The sequence below is a fragment of the Zalophus californianus genome, chromosome 6 (assembly GCF_009762305.2).
Source record: "Zalophus californianus isolate mZalCal1 chromosome 6, mZalCal1.pri.v2, whole genome shotgun sequence".
NCBI lineage: Eukaryota > Metazoa > Chordata > Mammalia > Carnivora > Otariidae > Zalophus > Zalophus californianus.
In genome coordinates, this window is record NC_045600.1 from 26703169 (window position 1) to 26727722 (window position 24554).

At 54.3% G+C, this 24554-nt stretch overlaps 1 protein-coding gene across 6 annotated transcripts in view; it reads left to right on the forward strand.

Annotated features, from left to right (window-relative positions):
• PGF (placental growth factor) overlaps positions 1–24554 on the forward strand; it is a 49485-nt gene that overhangs the window by 12474 nt on the left and 12457 nt on the right. For 4 of the 6 annotated variants that reach the window (XM_027571503.1, XM_027571509.1, XM_027571507.1 and 1 more), the window contains exon 1: positions 23349–23755. In XM_027571503.1, coding sequence (XP_027427304.1) covers positions 23681–23755 — 75 coding nt within the window. In that variant the 5' untranslated portion in view covers positions 23349–23680. Of the gene's footprint in view, positions 1–20639; positions 20730–23348; positions 23756–24554 lie in introns of those variants that run through there. The other 2 variants (XM_027571504.1, XM_027571508.2) reach the window with 2 other exon arrangements.

Consider the following 24554-nt stretch of genomic DNA (forward strand, 5'->3'; position numbering starts at 1 on the left):
TCTCATTTACTAGGGGCAAATGTTAGAAACTAAAAAGAATAAAGGTCACATATAATCCCTTCACTCAAAAATACCCATTAAGAACACTTGATGGATTTCCCTATGACCTCTTTTTTTTATTGTGATAAAATGTACATAACATAAAATTTACCATGTTAATCATTTTTAAGTGTACAGTTCAGTGGCGTTAAGTACATTCACATTCTTGTGCAACCATTACCATCTCCAGAACTTTTTATCTTCCCAAACTGAAACCTTGTGCCCATTAAAAAATAACTGTCCATTCTCCCCGGGCGCTGGCCAGCAAGCACCCTTCTACCTCCTGTCTCTATGACTTTGACTCTTTTCTAGGAACCTCAGATAAGTGGAACCAAACAATCTTTGTACTTTTCTGTCTGATATATTTCACCTCCCATAATGTCTTCAGGATTCGTCCGTGTTGTAGCATGTGTCAGAATCAGAGTTCATTCCTTTGTAAGGCAGATTAATATACCATTTTATATATATATAAATCAAATATATATATCACATTTTGTTTCTGTACTCATAACATATTTTCACATAATTAAGATTATGCTTTGTCAGCAGTTAGATATCCTGATTTTTTTACTCAGATATTGCTATGTCATTAAAAATTTTCCCTAAACATAATCTTTAGTGCTTACTCTTTAATTCCTGATGTGCATAGATATAGCGTAATAGGACTTAACCAGTCTCCTGCCATTGGCTACTGAAGTATCTTCTTTGTTTGTTTCATTGTTTGTTTGTTCTTATAAACAAAACTGAGAAGAACATCTCTGCAGACATTTTTATGGGCCCTCCTTGCAGGCCTGTCTGCCTTCTGGCATTTCAGATTAGTCCCCGAGGGAGAGTACCAGAAGTGGAATTGCTCACCGAGGTAATAAACACTCCTCAGTCTTGGTAACTATCACCCCAAACTTGCCAGGAAAATGATGCCTATTGCTCTTCCCACAAACAATGCAAGAAATCCAGAGCCTTTTCCTTCCTTTGCCACACATTTGGCAAATTTCTGAGCACTCATGTACTTGACACTGAGGAGCCAGATGCCTGTGCTCTGCCTTCTCTTTTCTTGGAGAAAGGTGAAGACTTCCACAAACAGGGCTTCAAGGTCCCCAACCATCTTCAGATGCCTTCTGAGACTGCTCTGCCCTGGCAGGTTGGCCTGTCCAGTTGAGGTGGCAAGTTCTTCATGGCCATGGAGCAAAGTGGCCCAGAAGAGAGCCATCCCAGGCCTGCAGCCTCCTCAGGGAGATGGCAGTGCAGAACCAGCCTGAGAGCAAAGAAGCAATTAGTGGGGTAGGGGTGCAGAGTCTCTATCCTATGTGTGGCCTAGGCTTGGCCCAGGATAACTCTGCAGACTCTAGTGACTGCTCAGCCAACCCCATGCAGATAGATAGCTATATAAATGGTCGCCATTTATGGAGGGCTTACTATCGGTTAGGCCCAAAGGCTCTGGTAAGGTTCTAGGAAGGCTAGGTTCCTCTCACAAACCCTATGCTGTAGGCTCCTCTGTTGTCACCATTTTACTGACTAGGCCGCTGAGTTCCACATCATTTGGTACCTTGTTCAAGGCACACAGCTGCGTGTAGTAGAGCTGGGATTTGTACTCCAGCATCTCTAGCTCTAGGCTATGTGATTTCCTGCTTCTCAGAGGGGCTATGCTAGCACCCCAAGGCCGGGGAGGAGAGAGGAAAGAGCTGTAGCTCAGTGACGGATGGTCTGTGGGGTGGGGTTTGGCTCTGCTCTCTCTGCGGGGCCTTGCCAAATCCTAGGCCAGAGACCCCTGGCCACTGGGAATGAGGAGTGCTTCATGCCCCAAGGGGAGGGGGTGGCTGGGGACTGCACTGCACACAAAGAGACTGATTGTGTTACAGACTCTGCTCTTTGGGAAAATAAGTATCACGAAGTCGTCTTGTTTGGGACAATGTGGTGTCCCAGAGAGGCAAGCCAAAGAAAACATGGACTGAGGAACAGGGGCTAGCAATGCTGAAGCTTGCAGGTGAAGCCTGCACTTCCGGGGCTGAGGACGGGAGCTCCCGTGGGTTCCCAAGCTGGAACCAGGGTGCCAATGTCCCAGAGCACCTCCTTGCTCAAGGCTCCCTGGGGTCCAGGTGAAGGACAGGCCTTGGGCTGGGGAAATTTTTCCATAGACAGATGGGAAGAGGAGATCAGGGGAGACCAGAGCCCCCTCTGGAACCTCGGCCTTGGAGGCCTGCATGCAGAGTGGCCTCACCACACCCAGGAAGCACTGGGGGGCTCAGAGATCTACAAATTCTGTGGGCTCCATGCCCAAGCCAGAGGAACATGCATTGTGATGAGCCAGGTTGGGGGCAGGCCAGGCTTCTTGTGTCAGAGCACCCTACAAGGCAAGGGAAGGCAGCTCAGTGGGAACCCAGGCCGGGAGGGGTGATCTTTTTTTCCGGAACAGGATTCCCTGTGGGGCACAGAACAGAAGTCTGTGGGCTGCAGAGTCTGGGACGTGCCTGTTGGACTGGGCTAGGGTCAAGAGGGCGGCCCACTGGCCTGGCCTCATCGGCCAAAGCCAACACAGGAAATACCAAGCAGACCTCAACGTCCGGGCACCTAATTTGCTCTGGCTGGCAAGGAGCACTGCCTCCCCAGCTCGGCCCGTGGGCAGCACGGGCGGCAGGGAGGGAACAGTGGCCTCCGTACTCAGGGGATGCTCAGTCCCCAGGCCGTCCTCACAGGCCCTTGGCGGCTGCGCGGCTGGAGGAGCCGGGCAAACACTCAGGAGGCCAACAGGCAGCGCGAGGAGCCAGGCGTTACCCTGGACGGCGGCCACCGGGTTGTTGCTGGGATCCAGTTTCCCGCTCACGCTCCTCCAAGGAGAGCTGCAAGGGGTCAGCCCCTCCGCCAAGCCCCAGGAAGAAGCCTGGTGGGCAGACAGTTAGTTGTTAACGCCGCTGCCGCCGGCCACCGGGGTGATCAGGCCACCGTGACTGGCCTCGCAGCCGGGCGGGGTCGGGCCTGCCAGCCGGGCCACCGGGGGCCGTGGAGGAGCCGGGGAGGGAACAGCGAGTGCTGCAGCCGCTCGCGCTGATCCAATTAGCTGGTGCATTGACACTCCTCCTTAATAATTTCCTTTCCCTGGCCAGCCGGGGCCAGAACTGTGGGGGTGGTGTGGGTGGTGGGCAGAGATGAGCCTTCAGCCTTCCCCGGGCTCCTTTAAAGCTGGGCACCAGCTGGCGTGGATGCAAAGGGTCTTCATCCTGGGTGCCACCTGAGGTCTGCTGAGAACCAGTCTGCAGCCCCTCAGTGACTGATCAGCCACCCCTGTGTGATCAGCCACTGATCAGCCACTCTCTTGCCAGTTAGGGACCCTCTTTCCCATTTTCCCAGTGGTGCCTGGTACGGTGGAGCCTCGCAGGTGCCATCTGTTCCCCCAGGCTCAGCTGGGGCCTGGCACAGAGTAGCTTTGGCAAGGATATTGGCAACACGAGTGGATCAGCAAGTGGATCAGTTTTCTCCAATTAGCCTGACTGCCTTGTGGGAGAATCTCTGTGATCCCCTCCAAGGTCTGGGTGGTCCTTGTGGGAACATCTTTCCAGACAGTCTTGGGAATGGAGAGCTCTCCCAAGGCCATCTGATCCATTCCCCTGCCTCTAAGGGCAGCATCCCCTAAGCCATCTCTGATGGGCAGCTGTGCCACACTTTGGCCAAGTTCCCCCTTTTGGCATGAGTGTGTGTGCACGCACATGAGGATGCATGCATGTGCCTGGGTCTGAGCACCTATGTCGGCCCAGAAGGAACACTGGATGTTTTCTTCCTTGCCCATCCTCTGTGTTCTTTCATCTTCCCGGATTCCCTCCTTTGGAGGTCCCAGGCAGGGAGGAGGAAGGCTAGGGGTCTGGTGGGGAGGCTTTCTGGGTCACGACCTTTTCAGAGCTGGTCTTGTTTATATTTCAGGCTGAGGCACAGGCTGGGCTGGCCTCCCACCTGCCTGTCCCCTCAGTCACCTTCCGAGGGGATGCCCTAAGCCCTCTGGGAGTAGGAGATGGTCCTGGCTGCTCAGGGTCTGGCTGGGGTAAGGGGTGCCTCCCTCCCCTCACTGATGGACATGCTGGAGGCCAGGTAGCTGGTGGCCACAGAGGAGTATGGGATGGTAGTCCTGGAGGGAAAACAGGCCCACCTAGTCAGCATTAGCAGGCAGGAGCAGTGGCCAGCCCCCACCAACGGTGTTAGGCAGGAAATGCCCCTTGAGGCCAGGGGAGGAATATATGTGTCTCAGGTACATTAGGGGTGGAAATGCAATCCTTCCTTCCCTCTTGACAGGTTTGGTTTGAAAACTCTTCCACTACCAGCTAACCAGCCCTGCTCAACCCAGGCCTCTAGGGCCCCAGAGCCACAGAGGACACTGCGGGATCCTGGGGGACACTGAAGGAGGGGTGCCACTGCATCCAAGCTGTCCTAGCACCCACTCCTAGCCCACTGCTTCCTTCTCAATTCCAGGCCCTCTGTCCCATCCCAACCCTCCCTCAGGGGGTTTCCAGCCTCTCTGCTCTATCATATCCACCCTCTGCAGGGAAAACCTGGGAGCTCTGGCAGAGTGAGAATAAAGCCAGGCTGTGCTGTCTGGGACAGCCACTAAACCTTTCTGTACCTCAGTTTTCCTCATCTTTAAAATGGGAGTGAGGAATATCCATACACTACTTACTGCCTTGGAAGGATATTAATGATGCATTGTTGAATCAAAATGGCAGGATGTAGTACAGAATGCACTGAAGATGGTCTGGAAGGAGATCCAATAAACTGTAGACAGAAGGTATCCCTGGAGTATGGGAGCAATGAGGGAAGGATCGAGTAGTGGTGTGGCAGAGGAGAATTTTCACTTTTACTTAATATACCTTGATATTGCTTAAATCTTGTTTCAGCAAGTGTGTGCCTCCTTTGCAATGAAAAAAAAAAATGTAAGGGCTCTATCTTAAAGGGTTGTTGCCAGTTTTAAATGTTAATGTAGATTTGTGGAGTGGATGAATGAATGAATGAAGGCCTAGTACGGATCTAGCCCAGTGCACGCTTCTCTGTTCCCCTCTGAGCCGGGACTCAGGTTCTCCCTCCCTGCTTACCCATTTTCTTACACTGAAGGAGTTAAAAGAGCAGCACTTCCAAAGCAGTGTAAAGGGAATTCAGAAGCCCCAGTGAGGCCACAGTGGGATGTGTGGAGTGGCATGAAGGCAGCATCCCCCTGCCTCTCCTCAGTCCCCAGCCCCACAGGCCACTAGAGCCAGCCCACTCTGCTCAGCTCGGGACCTGCTTCCAATTACCCATGAAATCTGAGCTGGAAGAGACCTATTAAAGCCCCATTTAGTTTGATCCCTCTAGGGGCCAGGGATCTTTTCCGGCGACATTCCCCTCCTTGTCTGACTGGGACTGCAAGCCCTTTGGATGTTATCTCCTCCTGGGTCAATATGTTGACAACTCCAGCTGTGACCCAGGCCACCCCGGAGCCAGAGCTGATCTAGGCCTGTTGTGGTTCAGGGGGCCCCAAACGCAGCTCCCTTCCTACCTAGGGCTCCCTGAGATAGCAGGCAGCATAGCAGGGCTGACCTACCTCCAGCCAGAGCCCAGTCCAGCCTGCTCCCCTCCTTCCAGGCTGGTCTGCAGGTGGCCCTGTGGTTCCTGAGCCTACCTGGTCATCCCACAGGAAGCTCTTACTAGTAGGGGCCATCTTGCACATATTCCCGGTTGTGCCTGGTACAAGGTCCCATGTTTCATAACACCGGTTACATAAGAAATAATAAATAACGGTGATTAATGACCTCCTCCCCTCGTCCCTGGGCTCGCCTGGGTCAGACCTCCCAGGGAAGGCATAGGAGCTCCAGGAGGAGGAGGAGGAGGGGAGCCCAGGGTGTGTGGGGGCATTCACCCTCCCTCCCCATCCTCCCCAAGCACCTCTGCATATCCTCCCCAGGGCCACTCCCTGGGGAGCCAGAGGAAGCCACCAGGAAAGGCAGGATGGGGAGCCCAAAACCCCTCAAGAAGGGGGATCTCCAGCACCAAGGGCTCCTCTGACCCATGCCAGGGTACCCTCTCACATCCAGTTGGCCTTAGCTCCCTGAGGACCACCTAGGTGAGGGATCTTGCCCACCAGGCCTGCTGTCTCCCTGCCTCCACCCCAGGGCCCCTCCCAGTTTGAGCCTCTAAGCACCTCTCCTCTTGGGTGGGAGGCCCAGGGCTGCTCTCCAGGGACTAGGCAGGATTGGGCTGGGCCTTTGGGGGTGGTCTGCTGGGAGAATTCTGGAGCAGCAGGGAGGGAGTGAGGAAGCCACTTTGGGGCCAAGGCTGGGGCAGCCGCTTGGAGGTGAGAGGAGAGAAGCAGGAAATGAGGGATAAGAAGGTTCCGGAGGAGGGACGGATCTTGGGAGCAGTACACGGAAGTGCGTCTGACTAGTTCTTGCCCCAGACGCCCCTGTGGACCCCCTCAGAGCTGCAGAGGACAGAGCCAGGACAGTGGGAGGGCACACTTCTAAAGGTCACCCAGGCCAGTCTCCTGTCTCTGACCCCCTCCACCAGCTCTGTGGGTGGATATGGATCCTGTTGTTGGGATCTTTGAAGGCATAGATTTTGTGGCCTTTGTCAAGGAAGGGTACTCCTTCGTTACGTCTCGCCTAAGCTTCCTTGCTGCACTTTAAACCGATATACCCTTGTTCCATCTAAAGTGAATTCACAGAATGGACTCTACTTCAGCATTAACCGGGTGCTTTATTTTTTCAAAGTTTGGTCCCCAGAGGAAGGAGGACCAGAGACTGGCATTCTCTGGGTACTCTGGCCCTGTCATTGTCCCCACTGCCATGGCCCAGCATAGGCAGCACCTCACAGGTCTGGGGTGGGGCCTTGTTGCCTGAGGCCCAGGACAGAGCCATTATCTCTTGCTTGGTTACCAGCTCAGTGGGGGACAGGGGATCCTGAGGGCTGGAGCCCAGGGGCCAGGTCCCCACAGGGTCAGATCCCTGACACTCAACAGCTGCTCATCACCACAGCCCAGCAGCCTCACAAGAATTCTGCATTTATCTCTGTCGTAAGTTAAGATGCAGTGTACAGCCCCTCCTCGTGCCCCTGGAGGTTGGGAGGTTTGTGGAAGGCAGACTGACTGGCCTTGGCCTTCCCCGGGACCCCTGGCCTGGGCAGAAGCAGGTGTTCCAGGACACATACACCCATGCACATGTACAGAGTTGCCTGCAGACACAAGCACACACCTTCAGCATACACAAGCACCCACGTAGGTTTACACGTGCACATATGCTTTGGCACACAGGCTCATGTGCACACCCATGCTCACACAGGCATGAAACACCTGCTCTCACACATGGAGAGGCACATTCATTCCTACGCATTTCCGAACACACCCTGTGTGCTCCCTGTGCGCGTTTGCTCGTATCTTCCCACGAACATACATGTGTTCATTCACACACAGGGACACACTCATTTGCACTTACACGGGACATTAATGGGAGGTTGTCAGCTGCAGCTTGGTTCAAATTATGGAATATATGATGCAGGTTCATCAAAAGCCATTGGCTCTAGAGATCAGAGAGCGGGTGGAAGAAGAACCCTGGGCCCCCCAAGGGCAGTTTCTCTTATGCCCTTTCGAGAGCCACCAGCCTCCCGGGGCCACAAAATGCAAGAATGGGTAGGATTTCAGTAGGTGAGTGTGATGGTATGTGTTCTAGGAAGAGGGGAAGGCCCTAGCAGGGGAGTCTAGAGGGGAAGGTTCAGACCAAGTTTGAGGAAGGCTAAGGGACCACTTGACTGGAGTGGAGGGTTCTCCGGCGTAGTCTAGGGGATTGATGAAGCCCAAAAGGGCAAAAGGCTTTTTCACAGTGGGGAGCCATGGAAAATGTTTGAACAAGAGACTGTCAAGACCAGCAGCTTTTTTTCTCTTTGGGGAGCTTCGTTCACTCAGTGCTCTGTGCTAATGAAGCACAGAGCAGGAAATGAGTGATTCTGCCTGAAAAGATGGGGGTTGGGGGGTGGGGTGTGGGGAGAGCAGGAGCTTCACATCCGACATGGGCCTCAAAGGATGGATAGGAATTGTCTAGACAAGTAAGGACAGAAAAAAGGACCAAAGCTGAACCTGGCAGCTAGGGGCTGTGGGGAGGACAGTGTTATTATTCACATATGCCCTGTAGACCCAAACAAAGGTTGTCTTGAGGAACTGAACACAGTGTCTACACCAGAATCAAGAGTGCAAGCAGCTGTGACCAGGTCTACCAGGATGTTCAAAAGGAGACAAGTGAACAGTGTCAGATGTTACCCTGGGGCAGGCTGACCTGACCCCAGGGAGGAGGGAAACTATTCTGAAAAAGTGAGAGCCGTGGGGTGAGGACAGAGAAGGGAGTTTCAGAGCCAGCTGGCTGGCCTTCCAGAGGGACCCGCTCAGGTCCCAGAGGCACCCAGATAAGGAATGGGTGGAGGCATGGGGACCACCTGGTCCTAATCCTTTGACATATGCCCTTGCTGGGAAACCTCACTAAGGACAGTCCATCCAGCCTCCACCCACCCATGACCCCACTGTCCTGCTGAGATCCGTCGCTGAGGGGCCCAGCACTCCAGACTCCAGCCCCACCACGGCCCCATCTCCAGCCTCTGTCTCTTCAGAGCGGGAAACGCCACATCCCAGCTGTCTGTCCCAAATCCACCTGGAGGCCAGCCAGCTTGGCTGAAGCCCAACTTAGTTAGGCCAGACCCTGGAGACACTGCCGGGAAGAGGCCAGGACTAGAAGGAAGCGGCTGGGCCAAAGTCAGACCCCTTTCTGGGCCCAACCCTATAGGGTTCCCCCTGGCACACCCATGAGCTTGCCCATTGCCACGTACTAATGAGCCTCTGGTCCCCTGGGCTGCAGACTCTAGGCCTCTCTATGCAGTTCTAGAGATACAGGTTGCCATGACAGCTGGTGGTTGGATTGCACCCTGATTGCCAAAGGCCCAGAGGCCTGGCTTTGAGCCCCACTCAGGATAGCAGTGAATCTGTTGAGAACCCAGCATCCCATCTCGCAGACTTGAAAGCTTGTCAACAGGCTTACGAAGAGACCCTCACCCTGAAACCAACTCCCTTCTTCTTCCTGCCCTCCCATCCTTGGCAGCCCACAGCTTGCAATGGCAACTGCAGTCCTCAGTGAGGCCTGGGGTTGCTGCCGCCACTGCCAAAGGCAAAAGGTACGTGGGGGCCCAGGGGTGCTGCCCTCTCCCTAGTCCACCCCTCGTCCTCCAGATACCAGCTTCACTGGTCCCCCGGCCCCTGAACCAGCTCCTCTCTCCCTTCCCCTCTGCTTTATTCTCTACCCATTCATCTCCCAGCTGGGAGACACTCTTCTGCTGCCCGTGGCAACTGGGTGCCACAGTTTGTTTGCCACATTCCATGCGAATTCCCTCTTTGTCCCCTCTGCCTGCCAGAAGAGCCAGAGAAACCCAGAGTCAGGGCAGGATGGAGACAGCCAGAGAACACAGCATCTGAGAGCCGGTCTCCAAGGACACCGTGGTGGGGAGGGGGGCCAGGGGGGGCGGAGACACAAGGGGATGGTGAGACAGAGGTCTAGGGGCAGGGGACTCCTGCTGAGCAGTGCCACATGGGGAACCAGCTTGGGTGCTCCTGTGGGGACCGGTTGTCGGCTGTGTTGGGGGAGAGTTAAGGGTGTGATTTTGCAGTCAGACATGTAGGTCTGCCTCTTACAGGCTATGTGATCTAGAGCAAGTGCCTTCACCTCTCTGAGTTTGGGTTTTATCAGGGAAAATGGGCCTACTGTTATACCTGCTATTCTTGTGAGACACGAATAAGTTAAAACATTGGCAACGCATGCAGCAGAGTTCCTGGCACCTAATAAGCGAATGCTAGGTTAGGCTCTTATTACTCTTATTTTCTGAGCTTTGATTTCCTTTTCTGCCAGAGGAAGATAATAGTTCATACAGCCCAGTGGCGGTGGGGAGTGAGGGGTGCTTTCAGTAGGTGTCAACGTAGGGTCCCACTCCTAGCTTGCCTGCCCTAGGCCAGGACGCACCCCGGGTTCCAGCCCCACGCCTCACTCTGCAGCCGAGGCTCCCGGCACGCCCTGTGCCCAGTCAGGCAACAGGTGGCAGGGCCAGCGGAGCACAGGTGCAGCCTTGCAGGGGATGTGGGGGGTGGTCCCGCCTGTTTCCTCCCCACACAGTGCTTCCCCCAGCTGCTGGCGGGGCAGGCTATGCCTGGGAGGAAGGCTGGGTGGAGGGAGGTAGCAAACACAGCCACGTGCAGCCCTGCAGCCGGGGCTGAGTAAGCTCGGCTTCCTGCAGCCACCGTCAGCAGCTTCAGCAGCCGTGGCCAGTGGGCGGCTCACAATGCTTGCTGGGGCAGGAGCTCGGCTACCGGGCAGGGTCACTTCCCTGAATTGTCCTCTCCACCGGCGCTCCCCAGCACATCTGGCCAGCCAGCCAGCCTGCCGGGGAAACCATGGAGTGCCCGGCTAGAACCTGACTCCACCATCCTGGGTCGCAGCCAGCACCCAGGCCTCTGCAGGCCAGGAGGCGGGGACGTGGCTGGCACTTGCTCTGGGGTCTGGACACAACACGAGGCTGGGGCCCACAAGAGAGCCAGGCTAGGTGTGAAATGGGCCCAAGCTGACCGTATTCTCAGGCAGGCAACAACATGAGCATCCACTCTGCGCAGGGCTCTACACCAGGACTGGGCTCAGGCCACCCTCTCTGCAGTCCTCAGTGGCAACCTCTCTCCCTATCTCAGTGGGGGTGACCTGCCGGATGATCTTGCGTAGGCCCTGCGACCTCTCCCTGAGCTTTCTCAGCCAGGGTGTAAAAGAGCCCAGCAGACAGGCAGTCAGCAGAGGTGCAAATGGAGTATTTCCAATACTCATATGGAAATATGTTCCTTTCAGAGCAATGATGGCAAAGATATCAAAGAATGATAACACCGAGGTTGCCAGGGTGTAGGGATCTCATCGCTCTTGGACACTGCAGGGTGGAGTGTAAGCTGGAACAGTCTTTCTGTAGGACTACTAGACAGTAAGCGTCAAAAGTCCTTGACCCAGAAATTCTACTCCTAGGAATTTAAAGGACATGAGCAACAAATAGGTATACAGATGCTTATTATAACGTTAATAGGAGAGGAAACATTAGATATAACCTAAATGCCCAGTTATAGGTAGATTTGAAAAGAAAAACTTAGCCACCCAGTTGCAAGTATCCCTTGGGAGTACGATCATTAAAAATGACCAGGGGCACCTGGGTGGCTCAGTTGGTTAAGTAGCTGACTCTTGATTTCAGCTCAGGGTCCTGGGATCCAGCCTTGCATCGGGCTCCACACTCAGCAGCCGGTCTGCTTGAGGTTCTCTCTCTCCTTCTGCCCCTCCCCCCCCTCACGTGTCCTCTCTCTCTCTAAAATAAATAATAAATCTTAAAAAAAAAAAAAGACACCAAGTAGCACTCTCATTACCTGGGGATCTTGTTAAAATGAACATTTTGATTCAACAGGTCTAATATCAGACCTAAAATCCTACATTTCTAGCAGGCTCCCAGGCAATGCCAATGCTGCTCTTTCCATAGAATTTTCACTACTGATATGAAAAGGCGTCACCAAAATATGATAAAAATGGAGAAAAGCATGCTACAAAACAATAAGATGCCATTTTATAAGAAAAAAAGATATGTGTGCATAGAAAAAACTTAGAGGGATATCCAACAAAATATTAATAGGGGTTTTCTCTGATGAGATTTGGGTGGGTTTTATTTTATTCTTTATGCTAATTCATATTTTCTACAATGGATTTATATTGTTTAATGAAAACAAAGTGTGTATATACTGCTAGGCCACACCCTGAATATGAGAGGTGGGTCTCATTGGAAGGGGAGGCATTGCTGAGATCAGTTATAAAGAATGTCTCTTGGTGCAAGAACCAGCCCTGAACTGGAAAGGCCTGGCCAAGCAGCCTGGGAGTGGGGTTCTTTGGACCTGGACCGTGAAGGGGGACAAACTTAGGGGGTCCCCAGGTGGTGGGCTGGCAGATGAGCCATGTACGGGGAGGCAGGCACAGGCCGGGAAGCGAGCCCACCAGGACTTTGACACTGGGACACAGACATCTCAGGTTCTCACAGTGACCCATTCCTATTCCCTCAGTGTGTGTTTCCCCCTTGTCCTTCCTTTGTCTGAGTACCCACTGGAACCGACAGGGTGACAGCAGTGGGAGTCAGGAAGAGAGACACCCCTAGGGGAAGGTGAACCCAGTTTCAAGGGTCGAGATCGGACTTCCAAGATGGCTCCTCCAGAAGCTCTTCTTCCGGGACCAACCTCCAAGGGTCTGTCTGGGTTTTCTTCGGTGGGGAACAGGCTTTCTGCACAAAATGGATGCTGTATTCACCTCCGTGAGGATAGGGGTTCTCTAGAGAGGACCATTAAGGATTTGCTCAGTATTTTGTGCAGTAACCTGTTGGATGACCTTGGATAGGCCCCGTGGCCTCTACTGAGCTTTCCTGTGGGCCTCCCAAGGCTGTGAGCTTCACATGCTTAAAAAAAAAAAAAAAAAAAAAATTTCTCTTTGCAAGTTGTAAAAGGATATACCGAAGCAGAGAAGCCCAGCTATCCTTTTGTTCTCTTTGCAAGAGAAGATGACATGACCCTTCCATATCGCCCCCGTGAGGTCCATTCTGCAGACATCAGACCTGCCCTGACCACAGGCACTAGAATGTTTGTTTTCCTATGCCACTGGTTCTTAAGGTATGGACATATGAGATGATTTGGGACATGTTTGGGATAATTTTGGCTAGTCTTTAATAACACTGAAATGATGGAGAAAGGGGCACCTGGGTGGCTCAGTCGTTAGGCGTCTGCCTTCGGCTCAGGGCATGATCCCAGGGTCCTGGGAATAAGCCCCACATCGGGCTCCCTGCTCAGCGGGAAGCCTGCCTCTCCCTCTCCCACTCCCCCTGTTGTGTTCCCTCTCTCTCTGTCTCTCTCTCTCTCAAATAAATAAATAAAATCTTTTGATTTTATTTATTTATTTGAGAGAGAGAGAGAATAAGAGATAGAAAGCATGAGAGGGAAGAGGGTCAGAGGGAGAAGCAGACTCCCTGCTGAGCAGGAAGCCCGATGCGGGACTCGATCCCAGGACTCCAGGATCATGACCTGAGCCGAAGGCAGTCGCTTAACCAACTGAGCCACCCAGGCACCCATAAATAAATAAAATCTTAAAAAAAAAAAAAAGAAATGATGGAGAAGAAAATTGTCCCCCTTCCAATCCTCTTTTCCATCCTTCTAATGGGTCTAGAAGAAAGCGCCAGCTAGGGGCCAATGTGTCTCTAATACCTCATAAACACTTGCTGTGTTTCCTTTTAACAAAAAGAGAGCAGGCCTCAGGCTCAGAGTCTTCACCAGCAACATCCACCTAGAAGTTAGTTCATTTTTACAGTTACCTTTCTAATGTTTCCTTTGAAACTAGTTTTTTAAAGTTAAAATCAATCAATATACACAACTAAATAAATAGTAGCATAGGTGACATTTGGATATGGCAAGCGTCAGGGATGTAGCATGATGTTATGGAAGATTTGTGGTTCCTGGAGAGAGGTGCGGAGTGGTCCCTCTGCTGGACTCTTCTCAGGAAACCACCCCCCCCTGCTATTTACATCAGCTCTGGGTCTTAGGGGTGATGCCTTAGCTTTTCTTCCTAGTACTGCTGGTTTTGAGTGTCTCATTGGCCAAGAATGTGTCTTAGGCCCCAGTACCCAGCACAGGGCCTGGGACAGTGCAGGTGTCATTCAAGAAGTGCTGAAGGACCTGAGGTGAGAGGTCAGGGCCGAGAAACTGAGTTCGGTCTAGGTCCCTTGCCAGCTGTGTGGCCCCAGACAGCTCACTTCCATCTCCTCACTGGACTGCCTTCACAGGGGTGTTTTCAGCACACTAAGTATGCTGGAATTTGGAATCATCAAATCTCTATAAAGGATTATTAATATTATTATTGGTCGAATTACAAATCCAGTGTCACTGAAAAACTGAGTGAGGACATGGTGGGAGGAAAGGAGCAGGTGGTGAGCTGGGGTGGAATGCCAGGGAGCTGGAAGCTCAGGACACCCAGGACCGTGCGCCTCCTTCACAGCCTGATCTAGCTTTGGCACGACCTGGAAACTGCCTTCTGTGACTTCAGGCAGAGGCAGCACCCCCACACACAGCCCCCCGGGACTCCCCAGCAACGTCCAGCACAGAAGGCTGGTCTTTGGAGTCACGTGACTAGTGTTCATGGTCCAGCTCAGCCGCTCACTGGCTGGGTGACCTGAGACAAGTTACTTAATCTGGGGCCGATGCCAATTCTCAGGGCTGTTGGGAGGATGGGATGAGGTCAGACTTGTGCACGTGAGACCTGCCATATACTAAGTGCTCAGTAAGTGTGGGTTCCTGGGAACTCCCGCAGGTTCCTGGCAGAAAGATAGGGAAGTGATTCAAAGTCTTTGAGGTCATCTAGAGCATTCGATTAGTACTTGGGGAAAAGTCGACTCCCTAGAGCTTTCCTGACCTAAAGCTAGAGTTTGACAGCCGGAGAGTGCAGCTGCAGATGTCCCTTGCAGCCCCACTGCCCCCCTGCTCCCACTCCTTCCATTTTACCCTAGGCAGGAGCCAGTGCTGCCCCTTAGGGCCTCCAGAGCTATACACTCAAGGCCCCTGTTCTTCTCCAAGATGAGGGGAGCTGGAGGCAGAGAAGGATCTTTGGAGAAGCAGCCAAGTGTTCTTTGACTCAGAGAAGAGCCTGGGGCCTGGAGGGCCAGCCGGAGGTCCACTGTCTGTCTGCTGAAGACTCTGCTAGACATTCTGTCTCCTCCACCCCTGGGAATCCAACCATAAGAGAAACTAATCTGGCTCCCCTCTGCACCCCTTGCCCCCAACACAGTTTCCTTCCTGTGCTCTCTGGGAGAAGATGAGCGCTGGGAAGGGAGGGATGCGGCTGTGGAGGCGGGTCCAGCTCAGCTGGGCCCCAACATCTGTATCCTTAACAGTGGCCTCCCCATTCCTGCTTTGAACTGTGGGGGAATGGGAGAGCCCCGATTCTCCCCAGGAAGCAGTGATATGATTCATTCCCCAGGATAAGCCATCGGAGAATGCAGTCTTTTTTTCTATAAAACCCATATAGAACTGTGGAACTCATTTTTTCACCTTTATAAGGCAAAATGGGAACAGCCCATTTGTTAACAGAAAACTCCGAAATAACTGTGACGTGAGTGAAATAGAAGTTTATTTACCTTTCACATAAAATTATTCTGAATATAAGCATACCAGGGCTTGTATGGTGACCCTGAACATTTTTAGGGACTCAGTGTCCTTCCAACTCATCTTCCTACTCCAAGATGACTGCACAAACTGCTACCATCATATTTGAGTGCGAGGCAAAAACTTGGCAGATAGAAATGCCTCTCTCTTTAAAAAGACTTCCCAGGGCTCAAACCCAACGCCTCCACTTATTCCCAGTGCCCTAAGAAGCCGTAAGGGGCAAAAATTGGCCAGAACTTAGTCATCAGGCCATAGCCAGCTCTAAAGAAGGCCTGAAAACCAGCTTCTCTCTGGGTAGCATTGGCCCCTCCCATCGCCTCCCACAGCCACTACCTGATTCAGGCCACTCTCAGTTCCGTGATAACAACAGATCCGGTCTTCTTGCCTCCAGGCTGAACCCTCCACCTGCCCTGAGTTGCTTCTACAAAATCACGTCTGGCCATTTCACTCTCCTGCTCAAGAACTTGCAATGGCTCCCTGGAGCCCTTGAAATAAACTATGAACCCTCAACACTGCCTTCAAAGCACTTCACAATCTGACCTCAGCCTTCCCTTCTACATCTTGCTCAGCTCCAGACACAGTCCCTCTCCTTCCCGGCTCACAGTCGAGCCCCACCAGATTCCTCAATGTCCCTCAGCTAATCCATACCTCTCCAAGCTACTCCCCTTGACTGCAATGATCCTTTGGCCCTTTGGTTCCTGAAAAACTTCCATTCATCCTGTAAGATGCAGCATAAACATTACCTTCTCTATGCAAAGCCTTTCTTGCCCCTCTAGACCTCCTGGGAATTCTCTGGAACATTCTCTTTCACGTGCCTGAAAGTCCTCAAGAGGATAGGCCATCTGAGATTTAGAGCTGCTCACCTGCCTGTGACCGTAAGTCTGTGGCAAAAGTCTTGTAGGGTTTTGTTTGCCCAGATTTGGTATTGCTTAAGACAACATTAAGCCTTTCCTGCTGGACCAGAGGCTCCTCAAAGGCCACCATCTTGGTGTCCCCAGCACTGAGCCCAGGGACTGGCACTGAGTAGGGCTGAGTGCACAAAGAACCCACAGAAGACGCAGCCCCTCCCCTCCCTCCCCCATTGTTAGCTTGAGTCCTGCTGATTCACCAGCCGGCCTGGCCGGCCCCCCTCCCTCTGAAGTACAGAATGACAACTTGACCAGTGGCTAACACTCCCAGAGATGACATTAAAATGGAACAGATATAAGCCCTCATAGGGATCCTCACCCACATCCACGCTGTTCCAATTATGAGATGTTTAGTCTGTACTGTCTCCCCTGGCCTTTCGACCCACGACAGAGACGGCGTCATTCCTGACAGAAACAGAAGCCCCTTCTCCCCCCCACCCTGGGATTCTCTGCCTCGGGGTGAGCACCAAGCAAAGACTCCAGGCCTTTGGCCCACTGCCGGTTCTGGGATGCTGAGTGACTGGCTACTTCCCTAAACTCTGCAGTCTCTGGACACAGTGTCGTGAGGTCAAGGGGTGGGGACAGATCTTTTGGTTGCTGTTTTCCTCAACCTCCCCACAAGTGCTCAGAGAAGTCCTTCAGGGATTACCTGGAAAGCAGGCCTTATGTTTTTGTTGTTTTGGTTTTTTTTTTTTCCTTTGGGGGTGTCCCTGCAGAAGAGTTTTGTCACATTGCCACCTTGAAGACATGGCTGGGGCATGAAGACCTTCTTCCCCAAGAAGCCCCAGGTGCTGGTTCTAGGGCCCATCTCCCTTCCCTTTCACAGAATCTTCCAGTTTCTGGGGTGAGTGCCTTCCCCGGGGGACAGGATGACCAGGATTTCCAGGCCAGGGAGATCTGATATTTATTTTGATTCTCCACCCCCGTCCACACATGCCAGCATCATGTTCCCCACTCTTTATGCTCCCAGAGCACTTTGCACCTTGATTCTGGTTTTTCAGATGCGAATTCATAATTATCTGTGATAACCTATGAATGAGGAGCATCTCTGCCTCCTTATATGAGTGACACAGAGAAGGGGCCCGGGTGTTGAGGAGGCCGCCTTCCCTCCCACCCTTTCCCTGGATTCCACTCTATGGAGAAGGAGGTCCCTGAGGTTAGCTCCACCCCTCGGAGGGCAGAAGAATCATCTAGAAGCCTTGCCTCCTCCGGGATGGCTTTCCTGCTATCCATGGTGATCATGGTGAGGTCTGCTTGCAACTTGGCGGGGGTAATCTGGCCCATCTCTTTACCCTTTTTGCAGGAAATGATCATAGTAGCTGAAGTCATTAAGCACATACCATGTCCGGGGCACTGTGCTACATGACCGACTTCCACTTTCTCATTTAAATCACACAATCAGCCTCTCAGTTGGGGTTGGAAAGCTGAAAAGACTTGCCTAAGGTCACGTAGCTAGTAATCCCTGTGCAACACTCCCTCCTTGTATGGCCTCAGCCGATCCCAGTCCATCCCTCTCCCTCCTGCTGCTAGCTAGCTGAAGGAATTCACCTCTCTGAGCCTGTGCTTCCTCATCTGAAACGTGGGAAAAACAATACTTCCCTCGAAGGTGGTTGCGAGATTCCCAGATACTCAGTGTGTCACACACAGAGCCTGTTGCGCAGCGGTGTTCCCACCCGCCATCAGCCCTCAGGCCTCCCCGGAGGGGTGGGAGAGGAGAAGGGTGACCTGCCATCCCCAACTACCCAGCTGTCGCAGCGGCGGGACAGCCCCGAGCTGTCGGCTCCCTGAGCTCCGTTCCACATCACAGCCGATTAGTTACAAATAGCTTCCTCTCCTCGTGTATCACTTACACAACAGAGAGAAAGGGGCGATTGTTCCTGAGGAGGAAGGTCTCCCAGGCCCTTCTCACCAGGCCAGCAGAGAGACGCAATGGGGAAAAGACAAGGGCCAGGAGGAAAAGCAGGGCATAGTTACAGGAGATAAGGATGCGGAGGGGTCCCTGCAGTTGGGAAGGGACCAGCTGAGCCTCCATCCTGGTGGGCAGCCTGCAGGCAGGGGACCAAGACTTAGCAAGGCTCCTGGGCTGGGAGGGCAGGAAAAGGAGGCAGCTCCGGCACCCGCTCGTGAGCCTGATTCCTCGACATCAGCTTGCCAAGTGGCCCCAACTGGGGAGGGACTGCCCACCCCGCTTTGGGTAGCCAGAGCACAGCAGGTGCCTGGCCTCTGGATGTCTCGAGAGCTTTGGACACCACCAGGATCCACACAAATGCCCTCCCTCAAAGCAACCGTGGCTGGCCAGCCCTCCAGCCCCTCTGGTTTCAATAAAGCCCCGTCTGGGACCAGGAAGGAGGCTCAGCGTCAGAGAGGCTGCTGAACACGAGGTGCTGGCTGTGGCCCCGGAGCCTCCCTTTGCCCTTGGTGGTCCTTGACTCTGCTGTCACCACTAAGCAAGGTCCCTCCATTAAAGTGGAGGGCCAAGCACGCACAGAGGACCCCTTTGTCATCCTCTTAGCACAGCTGAGACCAGCTGGCATTTTCACAAAGGGCTTTACTAAATACTAAGAGAGAACAAAAGGGAAATAATTACAGAAAACACGAAAAACCCAGCCCTGGCTGCCAAGTTCCCAAAGTACAGGTTTCCGATCCTCTGGTGACGACACGTCGCCCCGAAGGCCTGGGACAAGGCGGCGGGCACCTTGCCTGGCTTCCCTTATTCACAGCCCTCGTGGCTGGTGCCATCTTGTTTCCCGCCCCCCCCCCCCCCCCGCCCCGGGAACCACTTGGTCCCCCGTGGGCTCTACTTTTGTCTCCTTTCCAACTTGACCCCACCCCAGGCCCCCCACTAGGTTCTGGTCTCTGGCCAGAAGCATGAGCCTTGTCCCCTGGGGGCTGGTGGGGCTGTGGTGACCAACCCAGGGCGTGATTACATAGTAATGGGAGGTTGTCCTCCCACACTTGCCCCTACCAGAGAGGCCCACCCAAGTTGTCTCGGGCATGGGGTCTAGGAGGGCTACCTCTGAAGACTGAAGGACAATTGGGTAAGGAATGGGCAGACTTGGGACATAGTCCCTGTGGGGAGAGGAGAGAGTGCTTGGAGGAGTGATCCACCTCAACAAACATTAAGCCCTTATTGTGTGCCAGACACTGGACAAGGTGCTGGCGATCCAAGGGTGAGCAAGTGTCTGTCTTCTCTCAGACCTACAGTCTGAGGGAAGACAGACAAGTAGCTGGGCAGTGATGAGACTGACGGCCAGGTGCTACGATGGAGAAGCAATTCAAGGTACTGGGTGCTGGGTGCTGGATGAGGGGCGTCTCACCCAGCGGTGGTGGCCCGCCAGGCCATCACAGCCCACCCCGAAGAAGTGCGTGCAGAGAAGGAAAGGGGCTCAGTGTTAAGGCTGGGGTGGGCCCACAGGAAATCCCAGCCCGAGGGGAGGAGGAGAAGGTGGAGAAGGCCAACCAGGCAGCTTCCAGCTGATGACCTTGGCTAGCTGGTGGCTACAGCTCATCCAGCCTATAAAGTAGAAAGGCCCTCGGCCCCAGCTCCCCACTACTGCTGTCCCTGCCAGCCCGGAAAGGAGAGATTCTAGTCCTTGGATACTCTACTTCTCACCCACCTCTGGCCATACCCAGGTCTAGGGCTCAGGGACAGTGCTCCAGAGGCAGATGCTGAATTGCCATCAAGGGATTAGGAAAAGGTCATAGTTGGGAAATAGTTCAGGGGGTCAAGACAATGAAGAGGCTAGGCCAAAATGGGAAAATGAGTCAGGAAGCTGAAAGACAAGAAATTGGGATGGGTTGAGGCAGGTGTTTCAGGCTAAAACCATGACTAATGCAAGGTGTGGGAAGCTGGGTGTTTTGGGGCAGCCTTGGGAGGAGGGGGCTGGCCTGGCAGCCTGGCATGCAGGACTAGACCCCACAGCTGCTCAGGGTGACTATTGTCATGGCCCAAACAGTGTTTCCATGGCCTAGACCCTTGTTTTTACCTATATTTGCCCGACTCCCTGTGACAGGGTCAGCTCCAGGCCTGGGATGAGGGCTTCTCCATCCCACACATCAAACTTTCAGAGTCTGTCAGGCATCTACTCTGCTCCGGCAAGGGGAAGACTCAGAAAAGGTTTAAGACATGGACCCTACCTTCAAGGTATTTGCAATCTGGTTGGCAGAGACATCTTATGCTCACTGGAAAGAGCTTGGAGAAAGACCTAGGTTGACCCTCATCTCGTCGCTTCTCTAGTAGCTAAATGACTATGGGCAAATTACTTAAACTCCCTGCACCTCCATCTTCCCATCTTCAAAATGGGAATAATTAAAACTACCTCCCAGGGCTGTGGTGGAATTCATCCAAGTTGAAGTGACTCAAGCGCCAGGCACAGTGCTTGGCCCATCATAAGTGCTCACTAAATGTCATCTCTCTCCCTGCAACACCAACAAATGATTGCAACGATAAACAGTTCAGTGTGGAGTTGTGGCGTTGACTCTGCTAGTGGATCTGCTCTGAAGGCCTCGATGACAGCTGGGACCTGACCGCCTGGATGGTGATGGTGAGAATATGGGGGCACGGGAGGTGGAGGAGGCTGTGCACACACGCACCTCCCTCCATCGTTTGCTCCTTGCAGTTAGCAGAAGCATACAATTCTTTATTTTCTATCCGTCTCATGTCCATGATGGCAAGGACTCTGCTCTGTAACTGGAGTGTTTTTGTATCTCTAGTAAGAATCAAAAGTTGAATCAGAAGTCAGGCGATCAGTAAGAGGACTGTTATTATTCCCACTTTGGATGGAGGCAGTGGGGGCTCTGAGAAGTAGAGGAAGTGACTTTAGGTTATATGGCCAGGAAGGACTGGACTCGCAGCTCAGGAGGGCAGAGCCACCAGCACACCTGCCCTGGACTGGATGTGAACAAGAGTAGGCTTCTATCTAACCCATGGAAATGTTGGGTCTCATTGGTTTCGGCCCCCAGCCTACCCTAGCTATTTCATCTCATGGCGCAAGAAGCCAGGTTTAGAAGGCTATGGTCCCCAGGTTAGTGACAGAACAGGCCCACTTGTGGGAACCGCAAACATTGTTCAGGTATTGAGCTCACTCAAGAGTGTAGAAAGAGAGGAGACGCCTCAGCCATCTGTACCAGCCCCCACGAACAGAAACTTTGAGGGAACCTCTGCACCGCATGCACCCAGGGCACTGCCTAAAGCACAGTAGGGCTGAAGCAGTTTGTGTCAAATGAAAGAATGAATGAATACAAACACATGCACATAAACAATATATGCACGACTCTACATACACAGTCACAGGCAAACATGCCCAATGCATAAGTGCTCAGAACCTTCAATTACAGACAAGCAGATACAATACAGATATTTGAATACACATACTCATGCACAACACACACCAGTGCCCAGATACACAAATCCAAATCCAAAATAAAGACACATAAACGCATGTACTACGCATACACAGATGTTATGGGCAAACATACGTGATCGAGACATGCACAAACACATATCTACTCTCCCCCATACACATATACAGCAATGCCCAGACAACCCTCTACCATGACCCTGGGCCCAGGAAGGAGTCTGTCTGCTCCACGAGCCCTAGCATGTTGGAGCTCGTCGGAATGTTCTTTGCAGCCCCCGCTTAGCTGGCCGATGACTGGCCCCTGGCTCTTGGACCTCCAGGCTTGGCCAGGCAGGGCGGCAGCCTCTCTGGCAGGCCCGCGTGGGTGGGCAGGCAGGCAATGGACACAGAGGTCACTGGGGTGAGAGTTGGGGCTGCCCTGGCCTCTCTGCTCCTGGCTGGAATGTGAGCGGTAGGGGCTGCCTCCCCGGCCTCCCACTCTCCCACGGCGCCCACCGGCCCCAGGTTCAGGCCAATCCCTTACTCCTGCCAGGTTCTTGCAGCCAGGGGGCTGTGCAGGGAGGGCAGTGGGGGGTGACAAACACGCAAGGACTGCAGGAGGACACACACAAATGCCCAGAGATGCACAGTCTTACACGGAAGCCAGGCCAGATATTCACCCACACAGAAAGACACACAAAGACATAGGCAGGCATACAGACTCACAGTCCCACTCAAATGCACATTCAGACACACTTGCAAACACACCTAGAGACACAGTGGACACATACACACACAACCACACAAGGATACAGAGATGCTGAGAGGCCAGACCCACACACAAGCCGCACTTGAACATACAGCAGACACACACAGACACTCAGACCACATAGACTCATGGCACACGTGGACCTCCACAGTCACACACAAATGCCCACGCACATGCACACCCACACACCCCCACCCACACACACACCCCTAGAGGCAGACCCCTGCCGAGTTAGAGCATTTCCTCCTTCTCCTGGGACAGGGAAGAAATGCGGCACTAGGCCACTCTCCAAACTACATGTGGCAGCCTGAGAAAGCCGCTTCCCACAGGAGAAAATGGTGCTGGACCCTCAGCCAGGTGTGGGGTGCCCTGCTGTCTGCGTGCTTGGCCAGAAGTATGCCTAGGGTGGAGAGGCGGCTCTGGAGCCCACGCTTGTGTGTTGTCTCTGTCAGTTCCTCAAAAACACACAGACACACAAGTACACCCTTTTCAAGAGTGCATACATACACAGGCAGGGGCACTCTGGGAACCTCGGTTTCTTCATCTGTAAAATCTATAAAACCCTCCTTTCACCCCTGAGGACTGTGGGATGGCATAGGTGGCACACTGCTGCCTTCCTAGGGTTCTGCAGCTGCAGTTTCTGCAGGGGCCGCTAAAGTCAGGAGCCTCGTGGCAAACACTGGGCTCCACCACCCGGCTGCCCGCACTCACGCCGGCCTAGAGGAGCGGGAGCGCAGCCGTCCGCCCCTCGGCGGGTCGGCACTGGGTGCCGCCTAGGTCACGGCGGCCCCGGGGGCAGCTGCGGGCTGGGCGGTGGCGGCGGCGGCGGGGCGGGAGCCGCAACGGCGGGGGACGAGGGGTGGGTGGGGTTGGGTGGGGGGCGTCCCTTCCGCGCAAGGCGGCCCGGGCGCGCTCGGGTCCGCGTCGCCGCCGCCGCCGCCACCCCAGCCCCGCGAGGCGCTCGGCCGCTCCCAGGCCTCGTCGACGGTGGGCGGGGCGGGCCTGCAGCCCCGCCCCACTCACGGCCCTTGAAACCCAGTCGCCAACAGGCTGCAGTCCCAGAAGGGAGCTGCAGTCTGAAGAGGAGACTGCGTCTCCCCTGGCCAGCCAAGAGAGGCCCTGGGGTCGCGCTGGGCGCCCGACGGGCCCTCCCCAGGGACCCGCCTGCCCCACACCGCCCCGCCTCGCCGGGCGCTCCGCATCAGGTGCCCCGGCCCCAGCCCTGCCTGCGGGCTCCAGGCTCCTGGGGCGTCCAGAGGATGCTCAGGCCACCTGCGGGGACCTCGGGGCAGCAGTGAGGTCCTCTCCTCCTGTGCCAGGGGCTCCCCCAGGGGGCCGAGCATGGTGGTTTTCCCTTGGAACCTCCTGGCTTGGGACGTCTGAGAAGATGCCTGCCATGAGGCTGTTCACTTGCTTCCTGCAGCTCCTGGCTGGGCTGGCACTGCCCGCTGTGCCCCCCCAGGTAAGACCTATCCCAACCCCAGCCTGGCCCCCCTAATCTTCGCAGCCTCCAGCACTCGAGGCAGGGGTTCTGAAATCACAGACCCCCTCGGGGGAGCGGCACCTCCATGGATGTCCACATACTTCCCAGGAGCCAGGCTGGACCACGTCTTCCGGGAGGAGACCTCAGGCTGGGCTGTCCCAGACTCCAGCTCCGGGGTCTGTCTTGGCGGGGGCAGGGAAGCCACAGGGAAGGGAGGGAGGTTTCCTGTCTGGCCCCTGGAGCCCTGGTGGCTTTGCTAAAAGCATCTCTGCACTAATCCCTGGCGGGTCCCTGTCCTTGTGGTCAGGGTCGGGGCCCCATGACCAGGCAGGCGCCCCCAGGACCTCTGACCTGGCCTGGTGGTGGGGAAGCCAGCTGAAGAGGCCATTGGTGGGGAGGCTGGGCCCTGCCCCCACCACGGCTCTGGGTGAGCCCAGGGCTTCTGGGTGGGCTGCGGGTGAGACAAGAGGTCCTGCTGTGCCCTCTTTCCCCGGGTGGGCAGTCGCAGTTCCTGTGTGCAGGGCCTGGGGAAGCGAGCAGGGCCCTTTTCCCAGGAGCCGGGTGAGTCTGGCTGGGAGCCAGCTTGGGCAGTGAAATCCTGACAAAGCCAATGAGATCCCTTCCCACTGCACTGTCCTGCTGCCCCAGGAGTCTCCAGCTCCAACCGAGGAGCGGGTGGGCTGGGCAGCCCTGCAGGACGGAAGAGCCCCACTACCTACCTGCCGCTGCCTGTCCGCTGTGGGGCTGGCCAGAGGTGTAACCTTACCCGCAGGACCAG